Source organism: Gavialis gangeticus, unplaced genomic scaffold, assembly GCF_001723915.1.
Source record: "Gavialis gangeticus isolate Ggan-Ray unplaced genomic scaffold, GavGan_comp1, whole genome shotgun sequence".
NCBI lineage: Eukaryota > Metazoa > Chordata > Crocodylia > Gavialidae > Gavialis > Gavialis gangeticus.
Window position 1 is genome coordinate 1,303,956 of NW_017729016.1, and position 25,556 is coordinate 1,329,511.

General features: G+C 42.5%; 1 protein-coding gene across 2 annotated transcripts; it reads right to left on the bottom strand.

The window, feature by feature from the left end:
• Window positions 1-6,186: 6,186 nt before the first annotated feature.
• Window positions 6,187-20,453, bottom strand: COPS3 (COP9 signalosome subunit 3). 2 transcript variants are annotated; one of them, XM_019512652.1, is made up of 12 exons: window positions 20,346-20,453; window positions 17,934-18,063; window positions 15,349-15,461; window positions 15,194-15,243; window positions 14,190-14,282; window positions 13,309-13,488; window positions 10,982-11,122; window positions 9,175-9,348; window positions 7,983-8,069; window positions 7,524-7,637; window positions 6,783-6,863; window positions 6,187-6,519 (listed from the first exon to the last, which is right to left on the bottom strand). In XM_019512652.1, exons 1-12 carry the CDS (start codon window positions 20,398-20,400, stop codon window positions 6,466-6,468), a joined length of 1,272 nt encoding a protein of 423 aa, XP_019368197.1. In that variant the 5' UTR covers window positions 20,401-20,453; the 3' UTR covers window positions 6,187-6,465. The 2 variants fall into 2 exon arrangements, with proteins under 2 accessions (XP_019368197.1, XP_019368198.1); XM_019512653.1 differs by lacking the exons at window positions 15,349-15,461; window positions 17,934-18,063; window positions 20,346-20,453 and having other exon boundaries at window positions 14,190-14,350.
• Window positions 20,454-25,556: the final 5,103 nt, after the last annotated feature.

Below are 25,556 nucleotides of genomic sequence, written 5' to 3' on the forward strand. Positions count from 1 at the left end.
GCCCCGTCCGCCTGACACTGCCTGGCAAAGCGGCCCATACCACCTGACTGGGGGGGGGAGGAAGTGCTCAGCTGCCCAAGCCGCGCGGCCCGCGCCCGCCGGCTGAGGAGCGGGGCGGGCAGCGAGGAGATGCGAACACAACAGCCTCCCCGTGCCCCGCCGTCACCTTCTCCGTTAGCCTTGCCAACCCACCATGCCCCCACCCCCCCGGTCTGTTTGCATGGTACAAGCCGAGGCTACTCCATTTCACAGGCTGAGGACGGAACCATTTCTTCGCGGGGGGTTGGCAGCTTTGGCGTGGCAAGGTCGCCTGCGTCGGGTCGCAAGCGGGGGTGCAGCGGCCGAGCCCATTGAAGATAGTACAGAGCGGGGTGGAGGGGAAACAACTGCCCTGCTCGGCCCGATAAGATGCAACAGCTCCCCCCGCTCCCCCCGCGGCGACAGGAGAGATAGTGCGGTCTGCAAGGATCAGTCATGTGACATATACAAGGCTGGGGGCGTGGCCTCCGGGGCGGGGCGGGGCGGGGCCGGGCCACGTGCAGCAGGCGGCGTACAGCCTAGAGCCCTGCAGCTAGGAGCGGGAGAGGTGTATTGCATTTGCTGGAATGCAAGACGAGGTCCGCCTCGTTTTATATTCAAATACAAAGAAACCTCATTAAGTACATCCTAGCATTGCGTTTCCTCTTGCTCTCAGGCAGGAAATCCAAACTTGATCACGCCCCCAAGTGGGGTCACAATGCCAGCAGACTTGGTCTTGGGGGGTGGGAGGCTATGCTGGGGAAATGGGGTCACGCTAAGGAAAAGTTTAGGACACAGCCTCTACCCTGAGGAATTGGCTAGGAGCAACCACTTTAAACTGCAGCAAGGGCACGTTGAGGCTAGAGCTGAGAAGAAACATTTGGGCTAGGAAGGTGGCCAAGGCCTGGACTGGGTGGAGAGAAAGTGTAGCCTCCATCCTCAGAAGTTTCCAAGAGCAGGTTGGACAGGTGCTTGGCTGGGATGGTTTAGCCAAGAATGATCTTGTGTTGGCAAGGTGCTGGACTAGACGTGACCTGCTCCAGCCTGCCTTCCCTACAGTTCTACAAGATCTGCACCTTATGGATTAAGGCGGACAGAAAGCACAAGCTTCTGTGAACGTGAGGTCGTTGCGCGAGGGAGGTACTCTCTCAAGCAATAGATGGAGAGCAGTAGACACGTTAAAAAGAGCTCCCTGTACCTTTTCCGTTATTCTGGGCATCTCTCTCTGCACGTGCACTCTCTCCCCTAAAGGACAAATGTCTAAAATCCTTTCCCCACGCATCCCCTCTTAAATAGCTGGCACGTCAATTTGTTTTCTTGCTCAAGATACCAGCATGCAGGGCCGGTCCAAGGGTAACTGGCGTCCTAGGTGAACTGTGCACCTCGGCGCCCCCACCACTTCCAATATAGAGGTGGGGTGGGTGTGCTGGCCAGGAGTGAGGGGCACCGCTGGCCTGGGTTCAGGGGCTGCAGGTCAGGAGTGAGTGGCACTAGCAGCACTGGGGGCAGGTGCAGGGGCGGTGTTAGGTGGAGCTGTAGCTGGCTAGGAATGTTATTTAGAATGAAGTTCCTGTTATTTTGTTCTGCATATAATTTTGGCGCCCTCCCCCCCAAATGTTGGTGCCCTAGGCAACCACCTAATTCACCTAATGGTTGGACCGGCCCTGCCAGCACGTCTTGTTTGTCTTTAGCACAAAGTAGAGATCATAAAAATCCCAACCTTGCTTGTGCATGGACTACAGCCCTCCTCGTTACTTGAACTTCTAATCTTACAGCACACAAATCTCTATCAGCACAAAACTTTATCAGCATGAAGAAACACTGAACAGGCCAGCTCTCCCGCCTTCCCTCCACAGCTCAATTTGTGATTGTGCTTCCCACAGCAAGTTTACTTATTGCAAAATATTTAGTGTTTTAGCACCTTTAGACCTATAACCTCCAGCAGCAATAGTAATAGAGGTAGATTCACCAAAATCTTGTATAGACAGGAAACAAAAAATTAATTCCTATATTGGACATCTAACCAGAGGAAAGGTCTATCAATGGCTGTTGGTGGAGTCTGATGCATAGTGTTTCAACCGAATAGCTTGTTAAATCCCTGCTAAATAAAACATGGCTAGACTTCACAATTCACAGTGGTTGTCCTGAAACATGATATTTAAAGATGTGCTTTGACACAGGAAGCTGTGCCAAGAACTACCCTCCCATTAAAAAATATGCTGCACGTTCAAGTATTGGGACCACCACAGTACACATTCACAAGACTTTTCTCTCACACAAGCACACAGTATTTCTTCTTGTACTAGAGAATTATTAGACCCTATCAGAACTGAGATTTCTGTATAATCCCATCTTTATTTCGAAAGTAGGTCTAAAAACCCTCCAAAAGCAGACACACTTGTACAAATCAACCAGCCAAACAGCACCTTCCTTTTCTGCTAGATAGAGATGCCTCGTGAACTTCAAAGCTTAACCAGTACCTGTTAAAGTGCTTGGCGGCAAAGTGCAAGACATTACCACATGCACCAGCCTGAAAAGTCTCATTCCAACCCCTGAAAATTACAATTACTTAATAAGGGGGGAGGGTTACTTTACAAAAAAATCCCCGTAAAGTAGTAATAAAACCAGTCTGGAAAATCTAGCACCTCCTTCTTCCAGGCCAGCCAGAGTGTATTTAAAACAAACTAAGAAGAGTTAACTTGTTTGTGATCTTTATTTTTCCAACAGTACATTTAAACAACTTCTCAGGACTAACCTCCTCAGCCAATTTTGCCATGCAGGGAGAAAAAAAATAAAGTCATTTCCTAAATTGTACAGTTAACCTAGGACAACACACAGAACGGGTCACAATCGCCGTGTCGTGAAGGGAGAGGAATGGCGAGAGGAGCAATTTTAGTCAGGCAGCAGCACCTGGAGCAATGCAACAATATTGTGTGCGCGAAGCTCAGTAAAGGAATTGCACAGTGGCACTCCTCTGTGGCAGGAGCATTACAAAAATTGTTCACAGAACAGCGTGGAGCCATTTAATTTGTCCAGCATTACACTCCCTGTTAAACATCTGAAATGAAGCCCCATCCCGTGGCCAACTACCATCATTGCAAGGCAGGCCACATCTTTTTTTTCCTCCAAGTTAAAATGCAGTTAACAACTAGATGCAAAGTGTATGTTAGGGAGCAGGCAGTTTAACTGCTTAGAGAACGGGGAAGAAGGGAAAAATGCTTAGCATTAACAAGTGTAAACTGATCTGATCCACCTCTTCTGTCTTGTCTCTGGGTAAAAAGAGACTTGCCCTTTCTCAAGGAAAAAAGCCTTTTGTAATGGGATCCTACTCCCATACACCTATTGTCCCACTTCAAGTACCTGTGAAGTACCAAGATAAGATGTGCTAATGCTGTTTCCCAGGACAATTGCAGCCCATTCATTGTAAGGACGAGCTAAAGGGATGTGCCAGTCAGGTCAGAACCACCTCACACACAATGTCTGTTTTTAGCCTTGCAGTAAATGACTGAACCACGGTAAATTAAATGCTCTTTCATTCAGGGTAAGCTGCCTCAGTTCAACTTTAGCCTAGTGCAGGATGAACGGAAAGCTAGAGCAGTTAGACTGAATCACAGTAAAGTCCCTGCTTCCTCCTCAGAACACTAATTGCTCACCTATCCACACCCTTATTTGAGAGTGTGCATGTATCTAATATTTTGCGAGCACCTTGAGGACATGCAAGACCTGAAGATGTGGCCACAGGATTTTGTGCATGTTAAAATAAGACAAGTCTTCTATCTGGTGTTCTTAAGCAGTGTGTCTTTTCTTACCACAGGGAAGCATTCACACTAAATCCAAAATACTGAAGCATCCTCAAAGCTTCTCAGTTCCCCATCAGGATGTGAATGGTCCTGCACCTTCTAAAAGCAAGTCAGATGAAAACAATACAAAGACTCAGTTTGCAACAGAATTTCCAAAACCTTAACGATATCAGAACTGAGACACTGCTCGTCTTACCCCAGTGCATCTTGGTGCCTTACGGTTCATGTCAAACTGAACACTTGGAGGTGGCATCATCATTTTCAAAGCTGTTTTACCACAACTATGAATGTGAGAGGAAGAGGTGTGGCCAAATTCTCAACTGGCTTTGAAATGTTTAAAACTCACATTTATAACACGGAAATAAAAAAAAATATTGTGCTATAAAGAACTGTGCGACTTGAAATATTACATAAATACTTGTACAATTTTCGGTTATAACATGGGGCTTACTTTACGTAACTCTGAAGATGTGATACCGCTACCTTTTATCAACTGCATATAATAAATGCTAGTTTGCTTCTTGTGGTATTATAGTCTGCTGGAAGTTATTTGAGACAAGCCCACAGAACAGTAACATAACAGGACTTGCTTACAGTATAGTTCAGCTGCCACTTCAAATAATCAAAATAAACTTTCTACTGTTAGAACTTCAATAAAATACTTTGGGTACATTTACTTCCTACATAAATGGCCTCCTGTGCACAGTGTTGGAAGCACAAACCTTCCTCTTTAATTGAGGGAACATTTTGACATATTTGTATAAGTAGCAGTTTGTGGTTAGTCATTTTCTATATTCCTTGGGTGGTTATTGTACCTAATTTCACAGGCTTTCACAACAACAACTCACTCAAGCCTGCAGTGCCATCAGTCTTACACTTGACACATTTCTATGGTGCCAGAGTAGAAAACTGGAAAGCACATTCAGCATTTAATCCTGCAGTGGTTTTAATAAGGCATTTAAAAAACATATCACCAATCTCTTTGCTCATTACTTGTAATGAGTACTGGGGAAGACAAGGATTTGCTTTGAGATTAGGTGCAAATTTCCTTCAGTTTGGGAGTCATTATGATAGAAACTGAGTGCTGAATTAATCACTACAGACCTACGCTTTTTTAAAAAATCTATTACCAGTTAAATCACTATTTTATAACCAATTGTAAAAACTCTATCTAGGAACAGCTTGAGGATTATTTTTCTTCTAGTAGAGAAGGCATGCCACTGCCACAAGGGCTCTGCTAGACTTCAGAAGAGGAGACCCCTGAAGAACAATTCCAAATATCAGTGTTGGAAGCACAAACCTTATTAGCTCTCTGCCCCACCCCTGCTCCATGTACCTGTACATTTCACGCGGTACAGCTCAGCTTCCAGCTAGGAACAAAAATGAAGAGGCCGGGTTTTCAGAAGTACCCAACAGTTCTCATTAGGGTACTTACGCGGGGGCTGTTGTGTACTGAGCAATTCTGAAACTCTAACACAATGACAGAGTTATTTATGTCTGATAAGGAGAACTTCAATGACAGGAACCATTTCAAATGTGCTTTGTTAACAGAGAAAAGTTTTAGATACATGAACACTACATAAATGACAGCCAGCCCAGTGGTTTAAAAGGGTAAATTCTTTCAGTAATTCAATGGCAAAGTTTCTACTATTTCAGTAAGTCCTTGACTTCAAACCACACAATATTCTTCCAGCATTTCACCTGCCTTCAAACAAACCTGCTTTTATAATAGAACTTTATAACCACCTCTGCAGTGAAGTAAGTCTAGAGCAGATCTATGGCACAGCTTGTATCTGAATTCATTTTGAATACCAGGATGTGGTAGAAACTCCTTTATGCCAGGTTGTGGGGGTGTTGAGCACAAGAATCCTATTCAGTGCAAACCAGAGTTTGGACTCAGCTTCCCTCAGCATCCAGGTCTTTAAGCCACCCTTTTGCTGTGGCCTAGAAGTTGCAAGAATATTCAATGATCTATTTGTTTTATGCCAGCGATTGAAAAACCAATAAATAGTTGTCAGTACAAGGGAGCCCAAGGATTTTCATAGCAGGACCAACTACGGCCACTAAGCCTGATCTCCCACCAGAAATGAACTCATCCTGATGTTCTTAATCTTTTAGAAAGAAGGAGATGGCTTATATTTAAGTCACCTAATAGGCAGCTGCCAGTTACATTCTGCCCAGGTAATCTAAATACAAAGTCTAAATCAGACTGTATTTTATAGAGCAAACTGAGTTAAAAATGCTTTCAAATAATGAATAAGTAATTGTCTTGTAGCCTAGGCAATCCAATGTTTGCTTATATTCTTCCCTGAATTTTTTGCAGAAAAAGGAAAAAGAGGACTGCTACAGAAACACAGCAACGTTCAAACCATTTAAAACAAAAGGTAGATTATTTAATGCATTAACGATGTTAACCTGAAGATAAATAAATCCACAACAGACTTTAAGTTTCTTTGAGATTTCCTTTTTCTTTGCAGAGAATATTTTTGAAATCATACAGTACTGAGAAGGTGGTGTTTTATTTTCTTAATGTCCAGGTCAAAATCTCAGTTCTCTCTGCTCTGTTCATAGGACTTTTAAATGCCCAATCCAGAAGGTGGTTCTCTTTAGCTTTTACTTTAAAAGCAGAGTAGTAGCATTGTTAATTTCAAGAATAACTGGATGGTTTGCTTCCTGAATCATCTTCTTGAGAGCCCATACTCTGTAAGGGAATAAGAGAAGTTATTTACTTATTTTTAAGTCCAAAGATTTGCTTTTGTCCCAACAAGAGCTCTAAGAAGCTGAAATCACACAAAATAAAAAGCACATGTAGAAAGACCTGTACTCTCTCTTTTTACACAGTTGCATACTACCTACATTACACACTTGGTACTTGCAACATAATACATTATAGTACATATATTCAACATAATTCATGACTATAGCACCACATGCCTAGATACTCAGAGATCTAAAGGTAGTTACCTTCTGCACAAACTGAGGGTTCACAGTGATCTCTTGATCCATGGCTTTCAGTCGTTCATCAAGTTCTATACATTTCAGCATCTAAAAATCATGTTGAAAACAGCAAGTCAACTAGTTGCCCTGCTGGTGCATAACACACCTGCCTTAAGTAGCTTCTACACTTTTAGCCTTTTCCCACAAAGGAATTTATGGTCCCAATTAATGGAAAAAGTAACATTTTGTTTATTCAGCTGGCTGATTTTTGTTTGTTCCTTTTATTTTGTCCCATGTCTTTTCTCTAGCAATCACTTCAATGGCCATTGTCCTATGTTAGCTCTGGGAGAAGTGAACAGTCCATCTGAAGTTCAATTGTTCTATGAATTAATGAAAAGGAAGGATTTTGTAGTCAGCCTACCACAAGGACAATTTTCGTTACAAATCTGGAGTCAATCCTGTAGTTTAAGATCAATATGGGGGGTGGGGGGAAGAATCGGACTGCTAACACAGCTGTGGTTATACCTACTGTACAACAGGGGACTCGACACCAAAGATAAATACTAGTCATACAAACATATGTTTTAATTCCAAAGTAATTACTAAATTACCAGAGTAATTGTGGAAGCACATCAGCAAGTGCCCGACTTACACTAAATCCAGAACCAAATATACCCCAAGATGTCTGCCTATAACTTCACTACTAGATTTTGAAGACAATATATTCAGTGATAATTCAATAGCAAGAATGCATCGAAAATTATTTACCTCCTGATCAATGTTATGAAGCATAGCTGGATTGTTATACTTTTCAGGATTATCGTGGAAACAGACCATACCATCTTTCTGATTAATACTTGCAAAGATTTCACCATCTTCTATCTGGAAGAGGAAAAACCATTTAATGTGAAAAAGGCAGAGCAAGTACTAAATCACCAATCGGGGTGGCTTGTGAAGATGGTTCAAATGCTGATTCTTCAAGCTCTGGTTTTTCTTTTCCAAACAGAGAAGCATTATAACATTCTGGTACAGGAAACACACTACTTACTCTTTGCTTAGATGAAAGCATTTTACAGACACTTTGGGAAGAAAGCAACCTGAGATTAGGGAAGGCTTCCGGTAGTCAAACACTGACCAATTGCATTAAGTTTTTAAGATTCTAGTTAAAGATCTTAATCTGGTTTGCGTTTGTAAGAGAGAAAACTTCCATTTCTTAATGATTCTTACCATGTGAAGGACGTATTTTTCTGCTTCCTGGGCCCCCGAGAGCTGCACTCGACTTGCCATATCTTGTAACGACAACGTTAAAAATGTCTGAAATTTAAAAAACGTATCAAAATGTTATACTGCAATATCACTGATTGATTTTCATGCAGGTTTTTTTTACACAACATTTTTTAACTAAAAGTTGGTGGGACTGTGGTAGGTAGAACAAAGTACCATGAAAAGACCTGCAAGTCATTTCTTCTTCCATGGCTAATGTTGTTTTATACAACTGAGAGCCTATATACAAGTGTGTACCAGCACTTCTGAGGTCCCTTTCTAAAGGAAGACTTAGCAATATCTAACTTCCCTTTTCCTCATGAACAAGGAGTTCCTGCCTCTTTAATACAGCCATTTCAAGACAATTATTAATCGTTTTAATTTTGGGAGTTACCTTCCAAAACAAATGCTGTGACATGCCTGAAGATCAGAAAATCTGAGTTCAGATTTCTGACCTAAGTATCTTCTGTCTCATCACCTCTAGGAATCCATTTGATCTTTTTAGTCAATTACATGTGCAACTGTTTCTTCCTCTCCAAAATTCCTTCAGCACTGGATAAATCCCAGACTTAACTATATATGTCTGTCCTCTCCTGCTTTGCCTCCTGCATGCAGGGAAGCTGTGAAGTTCAGTTTTTGATAGCAGATGGGAAACCTGAAGGTACTGTGTAGTGACACCTATGGCCACAGATCTATGTTCTATAGTCAAAGTTCTTATCTAATATAAATTAGTCCAATCCACTGACTTGCACAGTAGTATGCTAGTTAACACCATAGTCTGGAAGGCAAGTGTTTGTTTGCTTTTTATATGCTATGCAATTTAGAAGCAGGCAACTACCCATTTCTGTACCCAGACCCCCCTTTCGTATGCAGACTACCCCATCCCCCCCACCACTAATACATTTAACTGGGTTTTTTTAAAAGCACAACGGTAATTTATTGCTCTAGTTCTTCATGGGTACATTTTTGCTTCAGCAGCATTGTGTAGATGATTTTTATAATGCTAAACTTTTTTTAAACTAATCAGTGTACACATAAACAAACTACTATGAATTGGATCCATTTCACATGGATACAAGATGATATTTTTAGTTTAACTCTTCCAGCAAGGATAAACCACACATTTCTAAAGACCAGCAGGAGGCCTGCACCTTACCTTAGTTAACCTCTGAATATTCTTTTTATAAAGAGATGACAAGCACTGCTTAACCAGCCCCATATTGTTATCTCTGGTGAATGTTTCACTATGCTTGTTCACAAGGTTTCGGAGCTCCGAGGGTTTATTGGTTGAATAAACTTGTGCTAATTCATGGTAGGCATTGCTAAGAGGCTGCAATCAGAAAAGAACAAAATGTTTAATGCACATGGATTTCGGTCTTCTGTCTTGTGACCATATTTAATAGTTTCCACACTGGAAATTATTGAAGCCACACTTGCTGTTCCCCAGGTAATTCACACACTAGCCATTCACCACAGATTTAAATTTAAACCAAGACACAGTATAAGTGAAACTACTCTTTATGAAGGACCTCAGTTACATATTGATATTTATCAGGTTCATGTTTCAGATTTTTCTGTAAGCAATTTTTCTGTAAGACCAAAACATCACTACAGCATTTGAGGACTCTTCAATTTACAACTATGCAGAAGTGCAAGTAAAAATAATTCCTTATAAAGCTGGAGGCACAGTATATGCTATTTTACTTGAGCTTTTTCCAGGATACCAAAAAAGCACTAAGCAGTTTTCTAGTCAGAAGCATAGCCAGCTATTCGATGGCAAAAGGGTAAGCTGACAAGCAGATTACTACACTGTACTTTCATAGGTGCAACCCATGGGTTGTCTGTCAATAAAGGCCAAGCAAAAACATTAATTCAGTAGCAGTTTAGGTTATATTTGTGTACAGGTAATACAAGGGGAAGTTTGTCAAGGAGGTTTTTTGTGTTTTCACTGTGGAGGAAGAGGTGGACAGAGCCACCTGCAGGACAGTACTGTAAAAAGGGTGCGTATTATCCAAGGTTATAAACACAAAGTACAGCAACTCAAATCCCATGCCAACAAGGACTGCCGGAATGTAGGGCCTACATGCATACATACAAAAACCTCACCCAAAGAAACAGCAGACTTCCAAAGTCACCTTCCCCTGACACAGATACAGCTCACTAGCACTACAACAGCATGAATTCTTAAGTTGTGGATAGTTTATGTTGGAGCTGACACTGAACATCAAAAATCTGGCTCAGAATTTAAAAGCACTTAAATGGACTTGAGCAGCTGCTACACAGTTTCCTCTGTTTTGGCAATATGCATTAATTAGTTTATGGCACAGCATAGATTCTGAGTGGTAGTAGGAAAAATACCTAGCTCTTGTCCAGCACTTTGAGATCTACAGTTTTCAATCTTTGACATAGGTGATCAGGGTATTTTTACACCAGTTTACAAATAAAGGAAAGGAGAGAAAATAGCATGCCCAGCACCTCAGTGGCTGACCTGGGTTCATCCTGAGTGCAAGATATGTCCCCTAATTACTCTGAATTTCTTGAGAGAGATCATCAATAGTACACTTTAAGAGTCAAGGAGAAGCTATGGAGTCGCGTGATCTAGCCAAAGTGAAAGTTTAGCAAATTTATGCACTACTGAAAGATCTCACATTTACTGTTGTGAAATCAATATTTTTTTTTTTGGCCAAAAAGCCTGTTCCCTCTGTTAAGATGTATGAGCTGTATTGCAACATGAGCAATGTACCTGCTAGGTTGGAATGTGCGTAAGTGAGACAATATGCAGCCACTACCTGTCCAAGTCTTCTGTAACTTATAAAGAAGCCAGAATGCTTGTTCCTAACATTTCCAACAACCCAGAACAGTAACCAACTTCATTAGAGAACCAAGAAGAATAACACCACTGTGTCGGCAAGAACCATGTAGGAACTTATGACTCAAATTATCTGACTGAGTTCAAGACTTACCTTAATGAATCTACCCACTATCTGGGATGTGTACTTCGGCAGCTGTTGAACTTTTCCAAGTAGTATCAAAGAAACTAGAATATATTTTTTATATGATTCCAACATAATATGACTGACTGCCATGGCCGGAGTAGTTATTGCCTAAGCAAGAGAAAAGGGAAGTAGAAAATGACTGTCAGTGGGAGTTAAAAATAAGTATACTACTGAATTAGTAAATTCCTAGATTAAAAAAAAGCTGTATGTGCAAACAGAATATTATTAAACATGAAATGAACCATTAAGTTAATATCAAATGAAAAAGTTAAGAAAAAGTTAATTTTTTGTGAATGTCACCCAGTACATCCCAGAAAGACACCCTCTACCACACTCAGCCAAACGTAAAACTACATAGTATTGTCTACAGTGGGTGCATCTACACATGCGCATTAATGTGCAGTAGCCTATTTTACTGCATATTAGTGTGTCATGGCAAAAACTGTGCTAATACGCTGAAGTGCAGTTAAATTAGGCTACTGTGCATTAAGCGTCACTAAAAAGTGTGAGCTTTTGCTACTGTGCATTAAGGCAGCCTAATGCGCATTTAGTTAGTACCTCACATTAAAAAGGTACTAAATTTAATGCGTAGTAGCAAAAGTGTATTAATGAACATGTAGACACACACACTCGGTACAGCTACACAAGATGCTAAACAAGTAGACTAATTCTACTGTGCATTAGTGTGGCAGGCAAAAACCATGCTAACGTGCAGTAGAATTAGTCTACTGACTAATTAGTCTACTGCACATTAGCATCACAAAAAAAAGCATGTGCTGGCGCTACTGCGCAGTAGCACTGATTACAGTGCATTAAGTTAGTACCTGTAATTACAAGTACTAAACCTTGTGCACCATAATTATGGTGGATTAACAAGTGTGTAGGTGCACCCAGTGATACTTAAAATGATGCCAGAAGAATCAAAGCAAAACTTCCTTGCCTAATACTGCCGAGTATTAAATACTGATCAAGAGTTGTCCTAGAAACCTCTGGGAGGCTTTAGTGTAATTAATCATAAGATGGGTTACTGGAAGTGGTTATACAGGTCCTATGGAAGCTGGCATTACACGCCCCCCTCCATGTCCAGACAAGCCCAGCTGTGCAGTATGCAACGCCACAAACACATCTGCAGCACCACATACCGCAAAGCCAGATGTTCTCCACACTGCAAGGGTGCACTGCCTGTGTGTGAGCTGCTCCATTTTTTTTTCCTGTGGGGTTTTTTGGCCCCCAGAGGTAAAAAAAGCCCAGAGGAAAAAAAACAAAAAACAAAGCAGCGCATGCATGGGCAGCGTGTGCTGCTGAAAAACAGAGCCAAGGTGTCTGGAGCTGCACTGCGGCTGCCAGCCAGGCTGTGCCCAGAAGGATCAGGATCTCTGCTGCTGCAGCCCTGGGAGGCCCCCAGGACTCCAGATAAAGCTGCCAGGGCCAGCACAGTGCTGGCCCCAGCCCCCGCTACTGCCTCTGGGGTAATCTGCCACGTGCCAAAGTGCATGTGGCACAGACTCCCTGGGGACAAGTAGCTGTGGCGGAAGGTACACCACTGCCACTTGTCCCTGGGAAACCAAATGTCCAAGCTCGTGTGGACGTGCACACACACACACTTCATAAAGCTGTTAGATCATTCACGTGTAGAAACAACATTAGTTAAGTCTGAGAAAGCCAAGATTGCCGAGCGCAGTTAGTTTAAGTCCATTCTGTGCTGGCTAACCTTCTTTTACTGAAAAGGAAAAGCTTGCTTTGTGCAAGTTTGTGCAAAAGTTTCACATATTAAAAACAAGGGGAAAAGATGATTTTGAAAGTACAAGTTATGGAGAATACCAAAGATCAGTAGTCGTATCAGAGGCTGTTGTACTAGTTGGACCACTACACTACACTTGTTTTTCTTGATATTAAAAAAAAATATATGATATAAAAATCACATGCTTATGAAACCCAGCCTAAGTAAAAAACAACTAGCATCCGGAATAACATTTAAAAGGCCAATGAGACCCATAAACAAACATTTCATATCCATGCTCAATCATATGAACGTATAGAGATAACACAAAATATTGCACGTAAGTTCATATCTGACAACCAATCCAACTAAATCTTTCTAGATAACCATGTGATGCAAATATGTGAAGTTAATAGCAATAGGTATGTGAACAGCTACTGTCTTTAGTTTCAGGAGAACGTTTAAAAGATGTTACACATTACACATTATACCAACTTTACTGGCATGCAGTTCTGGCCTTTAAACAAACCACATTTTAAGTCTTGCCACAGACTTCTGGGTGAGAGAAATTTACCTGTTCATAGAAGTAGAGTGCTCTTTCAAAGTTCTTTAGCCCAGTGTATATCATCCCACCATAGTAGTAGTAACATAAAAAGTGCTTCGCATCATATGCCCCATTCTCTTTACAAATATCCATCATGTCCACATCTAAATACGGGAGGGCAGGTTTAAAGCATTTTGCTAACAAACAGAGCTACAAGAAAATAAACCAGGGTTACATGAATTAGCCACTTCTGTGCAAGTTTTAAAGAGGTCAAAGCCAAGTTCAGCTCACTACCATTTATTGAAACTTAATGTGTTTATCTGCAAAATTATAAAGAATTTCCCTAAAACTATCCAGCAAATACTTCAGCTTCTGCAGTGTTTCGCAGCGGCTCGTCATAAACACTGTCACACTACTCGACTCCAATCTATGAAGTTCCCTGAAATGCTAAGCCACGAAAGCTAGCCTGCTGGCAGCACAAAAATACTCTCTCTTACTTATGGAGCTATGTGCCCCAGGAGCTAGGAGCACTGCAGAAGTAGCAAATTCACCCACATAAGCTGGAACAGATAGAACATCACTGCTGATGAAACTATTCTGGAAGACAGAGATAGTGAGAGACCTGGGAAGAGCTACATATAGCTCTCCCTCAACTAGAGAGAGAACCAGAATAATCCAGGATTCTCCAAAGTCATAAAAAGAACAGCAAAACAAAGGATCCAAGAGGATGAGCTAAAAATCCTATTAAACTTATTTCAAATATTAATTATTTTAACAGATCACAATGATTACTAGTGTTGCAAAACCCTACTCTTGTACCCATTCCTGAAGTACTAATTCACTCAGTGCACAATGGGGCTGGGCCAGTTAAAAATGTTTACCCTTGGAATAAGTCTAATATTCCTTCTTACCTGGCAGAGATCTGCATGTATTGAGGTCAGCTGGTTTGTGTTCATCTGCATCTTGTCTATGGCTTGTCTGAGAATGCTAATTCCTCGCAGGGGCTGTCAGAAATTACATCTCTTTCAGATAATTTCTCATAGATGGCAGCACATTGGATCTTATGTTGGCACTTACAAATGAAAAATAACACTAATTGATAGGTTCCATTAAGTAACAGTTAACCTGAGGTTCCCCTTCCTGCAGGATACTGCAGTCCCTTAAGATATAAAATATATCTGGTCTCTTTCTTCAACTTGCTTCTCCTGATGGACTAACATTTCTCTGCTGCAAAAAGGCTGTTCTAGTGAGAACACATTGCACTGTCACACTATCAGATACTGACATCCTCTAGTATTCTCAGAAAGACTTGACCCTGAAACCACCAAAAATCGGCATCGTTCACGCTGAAATTAAAAGCAAGATTCCCATTTGCCACATTTGAAGCATGTACTTTGGCAGCATTTTCAGAACACGGAAATTAGCACAAGCGCCTGGAAAGCTCCAATTCCTTAACATTAACAAATATTATTCTCAAAGATTTATTCTTTTAAACCAGTTTCTTGATTTATTTTTTTTAACCTACTCAGGAATCTTATAAAAGATTGCTGTAGTAATAATACCAAAGCCAATAACTGACTGCCTGATTCCATTTATTTTTGGTACAATCTCTTTTATATTTGTGATTGATGATCTCTAGACCAAAAAAAGAACACATACAACTGTTATGTGTATGTTCCATATAAGGATACACCAGATCTCTTAACAACTATAAATATATATTTTTCTTTTAGGATGTCTCTGGAACAGCCTTTTTACAATCTTGGAAGATAATCTAAAACTTGACAAGTAAAAATCTGCAGGGAAACACTCTTAAAATGGAATTAACAAGTCAAATTCTTTACAAGAGAATCAGCATCTCCTCGGAGCCCTCAGATGACTGCTAATTTATTATTACTAGATAATATTTGCTTACCTGTTTTCTTTCCACAAGGGCATTTGTTAACTGGTGGCAAAGGCCAGCAACTACATATAACAACAAAAACAGTAAAAGAAAAAAAAAAATCAGAAACATACACACATCAGCTTTAGATGATATACAACTGCGAGACAAATTGAAGTTGAACTTACAAGTGTCTGTTGCATATCTAATGTGCTCCCCATTACAAGTGCTGATAAAAAGCTGAACCTGTGAGAATAACGTTTCGAAGTCAGGGATGCTGGGCATAGAAAACTTCACAAACCTGAAACCAGACAAAAAGTCATTTAGAGCTCTGTAAAATGAAACCAAAGGCCTCCCTCTGAAATGACTTCTTGATCTCTGCTTTAGCATGCAGACCTCTGTGCATCTGTGGAACTGCCTGCAGACCCAGGGCCAAAGCATGCATTACAGATTCTTTTCTTAGCATATCAAGGTTTTATGATCAAAACACTAGGAAACCTGCAGATGTACAATTTTAGTTAACCAGTGTAAAAGCATCTTAAACATGAAAGAGACATAAATGTCTCTAAAAACTATACTATGGTGATACTTGAGAATGGGGTTAAAAATCCACACCCCCTATCCTGGGTTGCATACAAGTTCTCTGTTTAGAACAAGTCACAGCAGGTACAGAATAATACCCTGGTAACTGAATACCTTGAAAGAAGATGGATCATAAAACTGCACCATCAAGTGGAAGGCTCATCACACTATAGAAAGACATAGCATAGACTTGTGGTTTGGGGAGATGGGTAGGAGGGGAATGGGGAGAGAGGGCTGGCAGCACTCTTATGGACAGGCTGCATTTTGGCTGTTTAAAACACACATTTTTTCTGAGAGCAGAGAAAAATATGGAGGGTGCAGCACTCTGCTGAGAGTACACTGGTCCTACAGAAGTTCTTCCAAATGACCTTGGAAACAACAAAACATGCTGCTGATGCTAGGAATCTCTATTTCCTTCCCTATCTGCCTCCTCACTCTTACATATGCCTGCAATTCTTTCTCCACATCTAAATTACTGCATCTCTGCTCCTTGCTCCCTGCAGGTTACTACCTCTAAACCACAGCTGTCCAACTGGTATCCCACAGGCTGCACCTGGCTGACAAAGGGTTTAAAGTGTGGTCCTCAGGCTGCCTCCACTGCTTGAGCTGCTGCACAGTGGTAGCCAGGATCTCTGGGGCAGGACAGCACAGTGAGAGGTCTGGTGAGCTCCTTACCACAGTGCCAGTGGGGGGCTTGGGCAGCTCTCAAGGCAACAGTAAGGTGGGGGGGAAAAAAAATCACCCATGCAGTGGCTGCAAGACAGGGGTGGCAGACTTGTATGGTGGGGGGAGAGGAAGATGGCTCACGCTGCTCATGCAGCAGCAGTGGCAGGTGAGGAAAGGATCTCATGGCAGCAGGGGACTACACAGAGCAGGGGCTCCAGGAAGCCAGTGAGGCCCATGGGACATGCCGCCTACAACCCATGCAGCGCAGCATACAGCCTCTGGTCACTCTGAAGTTGGACAACCTGCTCTGGACCACTGTCCACAACAGTACTGCTTTTACTAGTTCTCAGGCAATCCTCACCCATACCTTCAGCACACCTCTCACTGTCTCTCACATATCCCCGTTTCATGGCTTCCTCAAATGCCAACATTCCAGCAAGTCCTCAACCTGTAGATCCCCAAGCACAAACCCTCCTTTCCTCTGCTGTCCCTTTATTTTAGGATACACTTCAAAACTGATTGCATTGTTAAACCTCGCCACTGACTTGCTGCAGCTGCCAAGCAAACTGGTTACTCGCCTTCCTTGTCCTTTCCCAAAGCCCAGTCAGTGCTCAGTTCTCCCTGGAACAACCTTTTTCATATCTATTCCATTGACTCCACCTCAGACATCTCTTATGGACAGCTGGTTTCCCTCTTATTTGATTTACTAACAAACTGCTTTATCTTACACCCACAGGATGCCTTCACCATTGGTGATTTGACACAGGTGGTCTGTTTTTTTTTGTTTTTTAATTCCATACCATCTTTTTGGGATCCAGCTTGTGGAAGACAGTATACAAAGTGAGGTACCATACACATATGAGCTGTACTATATTCTCTGTTTCAAAGGGAAACACCCAGGAACAGCAGCTAATTTATTTTAACAAACCAATTTCTAATGCATCTCAATTTATTATTTTAAAAGCATATCAATAGTGCAAATTGTAGAGACCTCTGTTCAGTAACTCATCTATGCTCCCAAAAATGTATTTAGCTAAACTGGTTATCTCAATCTGCAGAATGCCAGCCTATCCTTTCCCCTGCAGGAGACAAGAGCTGTCCAAACCTGCAAAAGCAGCCAGTGCCACACTGTGAATAAAGGGACATCCTGCTTCACAGTGCGAGTCCAGCTTGTCAATAACTCATTTATCAAACCTTAAAACAAACATAACATTTTTGTTGAACCACTGGTAAAAGCATTACTCTATCCAGAATGCCTAAATGTAACAAGAAACAGATGTTTGCTCAAAGCCAAGAAAAACTTATTTTGCATTGTAAGTCATGGTATTTTAGCCATTCTGGAACTGGAATTAGAAAAAGCTGAAACACATGAACATCCTAATATTTTCACAAAAGATGTGCCACAAGAAAGAATTTAAGCAATATTACAAGAACCGTGCAATGAAAATGCATATCAGCATGCACTGCCTGAAGTTTGCAGTGTTAAAATTAATTAAGCCTATAAAGAAAGAAAAGTATCACTTACAAGACAGCAAGAACCCCTAAAGAATGTTCCTGCACATCCAGGGCACCAAGCACTGTATCCAGGTGGGAAAGATTTTTTGCTAGCAGTTCCCCGCTTTTATTGATCAATTCACAAAGCTGGGTCATTTGCCCTGAAACATGAAATATTGCAGTCAATTTTCAATTACAACACCAAGCAAAACACACTGAAAGGTCATGCATTCCCTTATTTAACACCTCCTTGCTTTGCCTTTAAGCAAAAAGAGTCAACTTAGTTGTCTTCTAGCAGCAACCAAAGTTTGAGACCAGTTGAGGAGACCCCACAATAGCTTATCATTTAACACCTCCCCCGCATGACTTATGGCTGCAAAAAAGCCTTCAAAACCAACAAACAGAACATAAACCAATGCAGAGTTGGTTTCCCCAGTCTGCAGACAGAATTACCAGCATCTCTGCAGCTACTCTGTTTTTGACAAGCTGCAACAAACTGAAATTTAAAAGGCTCTGGCCAGTTTCTCTGCTATTTAAATCTTTTTCCCCCCCCTACCAGCACCTAAGAAAATACGAGAATCTACACACGAAACCCCAAGGGCAGCTTCTTGCTCCTTGGGCATCCGAGCAATTCTTACAGGTTTGCCCATCGCACTTTTTATATGCTGTATTCCAGCTAATGTTTTTAGAAAACAAATTCCAAGTAACACTTTAGGATAAAAATATATTTTCCTAATCTGTTTTTCCCCCAGTTTACTTGCATATTTGACAATACTGCATATAGTCGCTTGTGATTTAGTCTCTGTGAGTTTTTGACAAGGCATGTGGAAAAGAAACATCTTAGACCTAGCATGCTTTCTTGATTTCTGAAGATGGGGAGGACTAAAAGGTGGATGCTATATTCTTAAAGTGCCTTGAATTCAGTTTTCAAAGGTACTGGGTCTTCAATGGACAGCTTCTGATGCAGCCCCTGTCAACACTTACAGATCAGATGTAAACAAAACAGTTTCGCATCACCTCCCAGTACCTTTGGGATCAGGAGTCTATTCATGAATGGAAACATGACTGCTCTTCTCAAATTCTCTCTGACGTTTTCCTCAGAGTCAAAATAAAACACCAACAAGGTTTAACAGTGAAAGGTTAACGTTCAAAGATGAGCACGGTCCAAATAAAGGCCTGGACATCAAGAACTGATTCTAGCGTCAGCTTTACCAAGCTGCACGGCTCCAGGGCTATTGCCTCATGCCTGTAGCCAGCTGACAAGAGTTGTTGAGCGGACTAATGTAAAACACAATGAGGTTCAATAATGGTACGCGTGTCCTGAACACGTTTTTCGATCCTTTTTCCCGCTAGCAGTTAAAAATCAAAACGTCGCTGTCATCTACAAGCTTCACCAACAACCTTTCGTGTGAACAAAATCCTTAATAAAGGGCATTGTAGAAAATTCCCTTATATGTAAGGAGCTACAACGTGCAGCAATAGAAAAAAAAAACCAAAACAAAACTCCAGCCCAATGCAAAAACAAGAGTCAGAGACAAAAATTAAAAATTAAGAGAAAGCCTGACTGACACGACTACACTATGTGAGCTAATACGAAAAGGCAGCTATGTATTTTCACTTGTTAAATAGTGAATTGAAGGGACAGAGAAGCTCAGAAACTGGCACCTATTGTGCCCGGGAGCTCTAGGCCCACACAGGGACAGGGAAAAAAAAAAAAAAGGCTTGAAGACACCACTGGGAAAAGTGACAGTATTTCATAGATTTCTAGGGTCGGAAGGGACTTGGTTTGTGCCCCCACTCCAGATTTTAATATTAAAATCTTCTCTTTCCCTCACACTAGAGAAGTCCATTTTGAAGCGACAAAACCTCCCATTGACAACCGCCTTTTTATATCTTACGCTTCCCCAGAGCCAGACTTGCTGCCACTGCCGAGCTCTCTTCCACCCAGGAGAACTTCTCCCACCTTTTCTCCGACGCCCGACAGAGAGTTTGCAATCGAAGATTTTTTTTGACAGAAATCTTGTTGGTCCCCTACAAGATATCACCTCGACCACGACTCTGGCCTGCTGGAGACGAAGCGTTCCAGGGCCAGGCATGGCCACAGGGCTGATCTTCCCTGCATGTTATTCCCCGTCCAGGCAGGGAAATTTGGTTTTTTTTAACACAGAAATTCCCCTGCCATAGTGAACAGCCTGCTCCCGAAAGCCACGGGTGGGGCGAAGTCACCATAAAACAGGTTATTCGGGCTACGACACCGGAGCCTGCTGCCCGCCAGCCACGGATGTGGGAGAAGGGGCGGGCGAGAGCCGGGAGGGGCCCAGCGCTGCGCTGACAGACCCAGGGGTGGGGGGCTTCAGCCCCATCTTCCCGCGCGCGCTGGCGGGCGGCCCCGCGGGAGACCGGGCCGAGGGAACCGCCACGCCCCCACCCACCCGCCGGTCACCTTGGGCCGAGAGCTGCCGGACGCTGTTAACAAACTGCTCCAGGGCAGACGCCATCTTGGCGGCTCGGGCGCGCGGCCGGGGCGGCCGGGGGAAGCGGGAAGGAGGCTCCGCGCACGACGCGGCCCGCGCCAGCCAATCCCCCGCGGCCTCGGGCGCCGCGAGACCCGCGGCCACGCTCGTCACTTCCGCCGCGTCGACTCGCGAGAGCTGCAAGGCCGCCCCCTGTCGCCGTTACCACGGCGACCCCCGCCAGCCGGAAGTCGCCGGCTCCTGTAAACAGCCCCGCCCCCGCCCCGCCCTCGAGGCCATTTTACTGGGCAGAGTGGTGACTCAGCAAGTTGTGGTGTCGTCATCGCTGCCCTTACGTCACTATGTCGTCACGGCGCTTGTAAACAAGGCCTCCAGCCATGCCCCCAGCCCACCCACAGGGCAGCGCTGGCTGTCAGGAATGGCAGGGTCCATCTCCCTGCTCAGACGCCTGACCACGAGTCGTCGCGTCTGTCGTTGTGCTGACATCACGCCTACCTCATGCCATGACAACATGCCTCGGTCACAGTTCTGACATCACACTGGCACATGATTGCCCTCCAGGAATTAAATGTGGATCTCCCAGAGACAAACGGCTGAGAGTCACCCGGTAGATAAATGACAGGGCGTTCATTAAAACGAATAGTTCATGCCTATGTCCTTGGAAGATGTACAAAAAACTAGAACTCTGAGTTCCAAAATGATACCTTTTATTAGACCAACTGGGAAATCGCAAGAAAACTCCTTTTCTGCAAGCTTTCGGGACCAAAGTCCCTTCATGAGGCTCTGGGGAAAGTCTAAATGGTACAAGATGGGGAAAAGTCCTCATCGGTAGGGAATAAGCTTCATTTTTTCACAGAGAGAGCTGAAGATGGAAGGCTGTCCCTCTGGGTCCACGAGAGTGTCATCTATGTCCTTAGACCAACATGGCTACAACCAAAAACCCAGAATCCAATCTATGCAGTAGGCCTGTGGGTTTGTTAAATGCAATAGTAATGTGCATTTGCCTTCCTGGCGTAAAGTCTATGCACCGTAATCCATCGTGGATATGTGCAAGCACGCAGGTACGTCTGCGTTGTGTGTCACCGACACGTCGGCCTCCCCGAAACCTCCTGGAATAGAATCAAACTATTTGGCAACCCTACACCCACATTGCTCCATCATCATACCATCTCCCATCATTTCCTGGCAGTTTTTAAAGAAACAAGCAATCAGGTGATCACCTAGATTTGGGACCATTGAGTACACTGGAAAATACTTAGGATAGTTATGCGAGTTCGTGATTGAAATGACTGTTACAAATGCAATGATTAATTAATTCTCTATTGTTCTTGATAGCAAAAGGGATACCTAGTTATCTGTAGACACTTTTGCCTTGCACTGATAAAAATCAGGCTTCTGCAGTGCTTGACTGTAATATGGTCATACAATTCAAATAGCTGGGGGCTGCATATACTATATCACACCTTTACCACAGCTTTTGGTGCAGAGAAATTCAACATGTTTTCCAATGCTGCGATTACTTCACAAACCAAAGATTTATCTGGAATAAAAGCAATATTTACATCTACCATTTACATCTACCACTTATAGTAAGGTCAGCTCAAGTTATCTCTACCTGAGTTACTCCTTTCGAGGTGGTTGAGTTCAAGTGAGCGGATAGTTGTCAGCTAGCACACACGTGTAGCACTGGGGACAGGATTCGGCATGCTTTGTCTCCCAACCATAGCATAAATACTTCAGTCGGTATAAATGGGAGCTCAAATTCCACCCTGTAGAGGAGAGGAGTACCATGTGAACCAGCATGAAGTTGCCAAGCACAGTATTCAAGAGTTGCCAAGTATAAGGTGTTCGTGTGAATAGAAGCAGCGTATTCTGATATACCACAAACATGAACAGGGTCTTTCTGCCCTGCAGTGTGAAAGCCATACACGGCCTATCATTGTTTCATCAGAAATGTCAGACGTGGGATGAAATACTGAGTCAGAGGAGAATACGGTCTTGAAAATATTAAACATCTTCCCTCCAAACCTTCTATTGTGTTCAGCCTGACCTAGTGATTAGAGCAACCTGGACTTTTGTTCCCTTTCTGTATAGCTGACTCACTCTGTGACCATGGGAGAGGCATTATACTTTCCTGTACCCCAGTGGTTCTTTTTGTAAAAGAAAAATAATAATGTTGTCCTTTGAAAAGAACGGTAGCGTCCAAAGATGAAAGTATAGAAGTGAACTATGGAAGTGCAAAGTATCAGTATGGCCAGCAATTGATATATCTCACCCCACTTGCCAATGTTAGCAGCTGCCTAATCTTTGTCGCTCATGCACCTTTAACAGCTTAATCCTTCCAACTGTCATCTTTCGGTATTCGTTTTTGATTATGGACCACAATACACACACTCTTCGTGGTTGATTGTTACTGTGTCTGTCAGCAATGCAGCCTTACACATTCGTTTCCTCTCTGAATAGACTAACCTCAAACATCCCAAATGCAGGGGGGCTGGACCCGATGATCTTGTAAGGTCCCTTCCAGCCCCTAACATCTATGAATCCACCTTCTGCATATGTACAGACCACAGCTAGCTAAAAGAAAAAAAACTCTCTTCAGAACTCATTGTATGAGAATTTGCTTTGGAAACAAAGTGAAAGGGAGCAGATTTTTATTATAACTATGAAATTCCTTCCCTCTCTACCTAGGTAACTTATTTAAAATCTTTCCATGGTAAAATAATATTTTAATTTCCATAAAGCCCTGTAGCCTAGAGGATCTAAAAGTAAGGTCAATTGTTATACATATATAAACATATAAGTAAGAACCATGTATATTCCATGAAGCTTGCTAGAATATACTGAAAAATCTCTTTACACATACACAGGTTTGCAGATGAGAGCAGTGTTTCATGACAGTTTTCTCAGGTCTGTGAAAACACTAAAGGAACATGGTCCTTCCACAAAGAATTAGGCATTCTGTATCCAAGGAATAAACTCTCAACTTGAGTCTCAAGACCAAATTAAAATCAGCATTAGTGTCTATTGATGACTGTGTCTGGATTCCCCATATTTCTGTGTCCACTTACAGCACCATTGTTATGAAACTTAGTTCTCATTTATGGGCTAAGAGCTGATAAACCTGTTGAAGGGTGTAATGTTGTAATATAAAGCCCCAATACTTCACATGTCTGAGGTCCAGGAAATTGTGGTTGCTCCATTAAAACCACTGATATCCTTTCTGTGCAACAGATAGTGTTTGAAGACTCCAGCAGGTTACATTAGCCAGGATGAGCACAGTCCTGCCTATTAGCCCCCTCGCATACTTTTAATTCTCCCAGTCGTTCCAATAAATGAGGACCCATGTGAGGAGCAATCCTGCTTCATACTGGTCAGCATCAGAAGGTAACTGCAACTCCTGTTTCCTTTTTTTTGTTTGTTTTTTAAAGAACATTTCTGTGATAGTTTAGCACCAATAAAAACTGCTACCTTGACAGTCCTGAGCTCAGGAAATCCTCTGCCCACAGAAGAATCCATACTGGAAGCCTTCCTGCTGGATGCAATACCTACCATCCATATGCTCAGCCACGACTTGTATGAACTCTGGCTTCATAAATTGTTGTGTCCTGTTAATACTTAGCTTCTTTGCTGTCACTAATGGTGACAATTAGGGCCAGCTCCGGTGATGGTACATATTAATTATATGGACACTTATCTTCTGAGAACTGGAATGAGAGCCATCCAACATATATCACTGACAATGGCTTTTGCTGACCTGACCAGCTTCAAACCACCATACTGAAAAGGGTCTAAGGCTCATCACTAGTCCATCCTGACACTTAAGTTCCACCTGTATCCCTCATGCTGGCTGAAAGCCATGGAAAGCTTTTTCAGGTTTGGCAGTTTTTGCTAAAGGTCCTTTTTAAAGCCATACGCTTTGTCAGACAACAGCTTCACTCATATTAGCCTGGAGCATTAGAAACGTATGCAGTTTAAGTCTCTGCACCCCAACCCCATGTTCCAGCAGTAATCACAAAGTGGGTGTTGTCCTGCCCTGCAAATGAAATCATCTATCTACTCTCCAAATTAAAATATATACTTTACAACTCAGTTTGCATTCAACACATTTTATATAACAAAAATGCTTTATTTTTTACTGTATCCCAAAGCCATCTGGTGGGTGCAACAGAAGTTGGAAGTATAACACAGTATTATTATGAATTTGGATTACTTTTGATTAATGAGTATTAGAACAAAGATTAATGAGAAGATTTGGAAAGAATCCCTTACACAAACAAGTTTGTTGCAACTGGATCCTGCGTGTGCCTCAGACAGGCAAGAAGAGTTTTTAGAGCGTGTGAAGCAACTTGGTGCTTATAAGCAGAGCTGGGACCTTGTCGTGGGAAATACTGAAGAGTAAGATTTGGTCTTTACACATCACCATCTCCAGATTTTGGGGATGCTCAGGCGGCGATCAAACTGTTGCTAGCCCTGTTCCAGAGCCCACCGTGCTCTAGCCCTGTTTACTTTGGCATATCTACCAAGATCCCAGGCACAGTGAGTGTCATTTGTCACGACGTGGGGGTAAAGACAGACAGAGTATACTACGATGACTAGATAGTAGGGATTCAGTAATCTGAATACCGATTATCTTCCCAACCATTTAATCCAAACAGGATGCAGGACAAGCTGCCATCCTGCATAGCGTGAGATACATGTGAGAGCAACCATGGCTGAAAGGAAGAGAATGGTTTTGGTGACTGAGAGCAAGGCTGAAATAATCACTGCCCTGGAAAAGGTTGTGTATCAGTTATGTATTATAAACATAGCTGTTTGCTTAATATGTACATATTAAAAATATAAACATTATACATGTTTCATGAGCCAAACGCTGATTTGACGCTCCCCAAATAGCCTGGAAAATCAAGGCTCTGCTGCAGTGGTTCTGGATTTGTATAGGATGGTTTGGATAGGGACGGTCCTGCCTCAGGCAGGGGGTTGGACTGGATGACCCCTTGCAGCCCCCCTTCCCTCTGCCACTATGACTCCCTCTTTTTTGACTCAAGCCCCCCCTTGACAGAGTTACGCCTAAAAATGTCAGCCCTTAGTTTTTGCTGCTTGGTTTGTTTGTTTTTTGCAGAAACATAGCCTGATGCTCCTCTTGCAAAGACCCCAGGAAGCCCAAATCGGGGGGGGGG

Excerpts from the sequence above, each read along its gene's own strand:
- COPS3 (XM_019512652.1), bottom strand. The coding sequence starts at position 20,400 with ATGGCGTCTGCCCTGGAGCAGTTTGTTAACAGCGTCCGGCAGCTCTCG. Across the intron at positions 11,123-13,308 it reads CACTCTACTTCTATGAACAG|GCAATAACTACTCCGGCCAT; the intron begins GTAAATTTCTCT and ends TCTCTTGCTTAG. Across the intron at positions 6,520-6,782 it reads ACCCTCAGTTTGTGCAGAAG|AGTATGGGCTCTCAAGAAGA; the intron begins GTAACTACCTTT and ends ATTCCCTTACAG.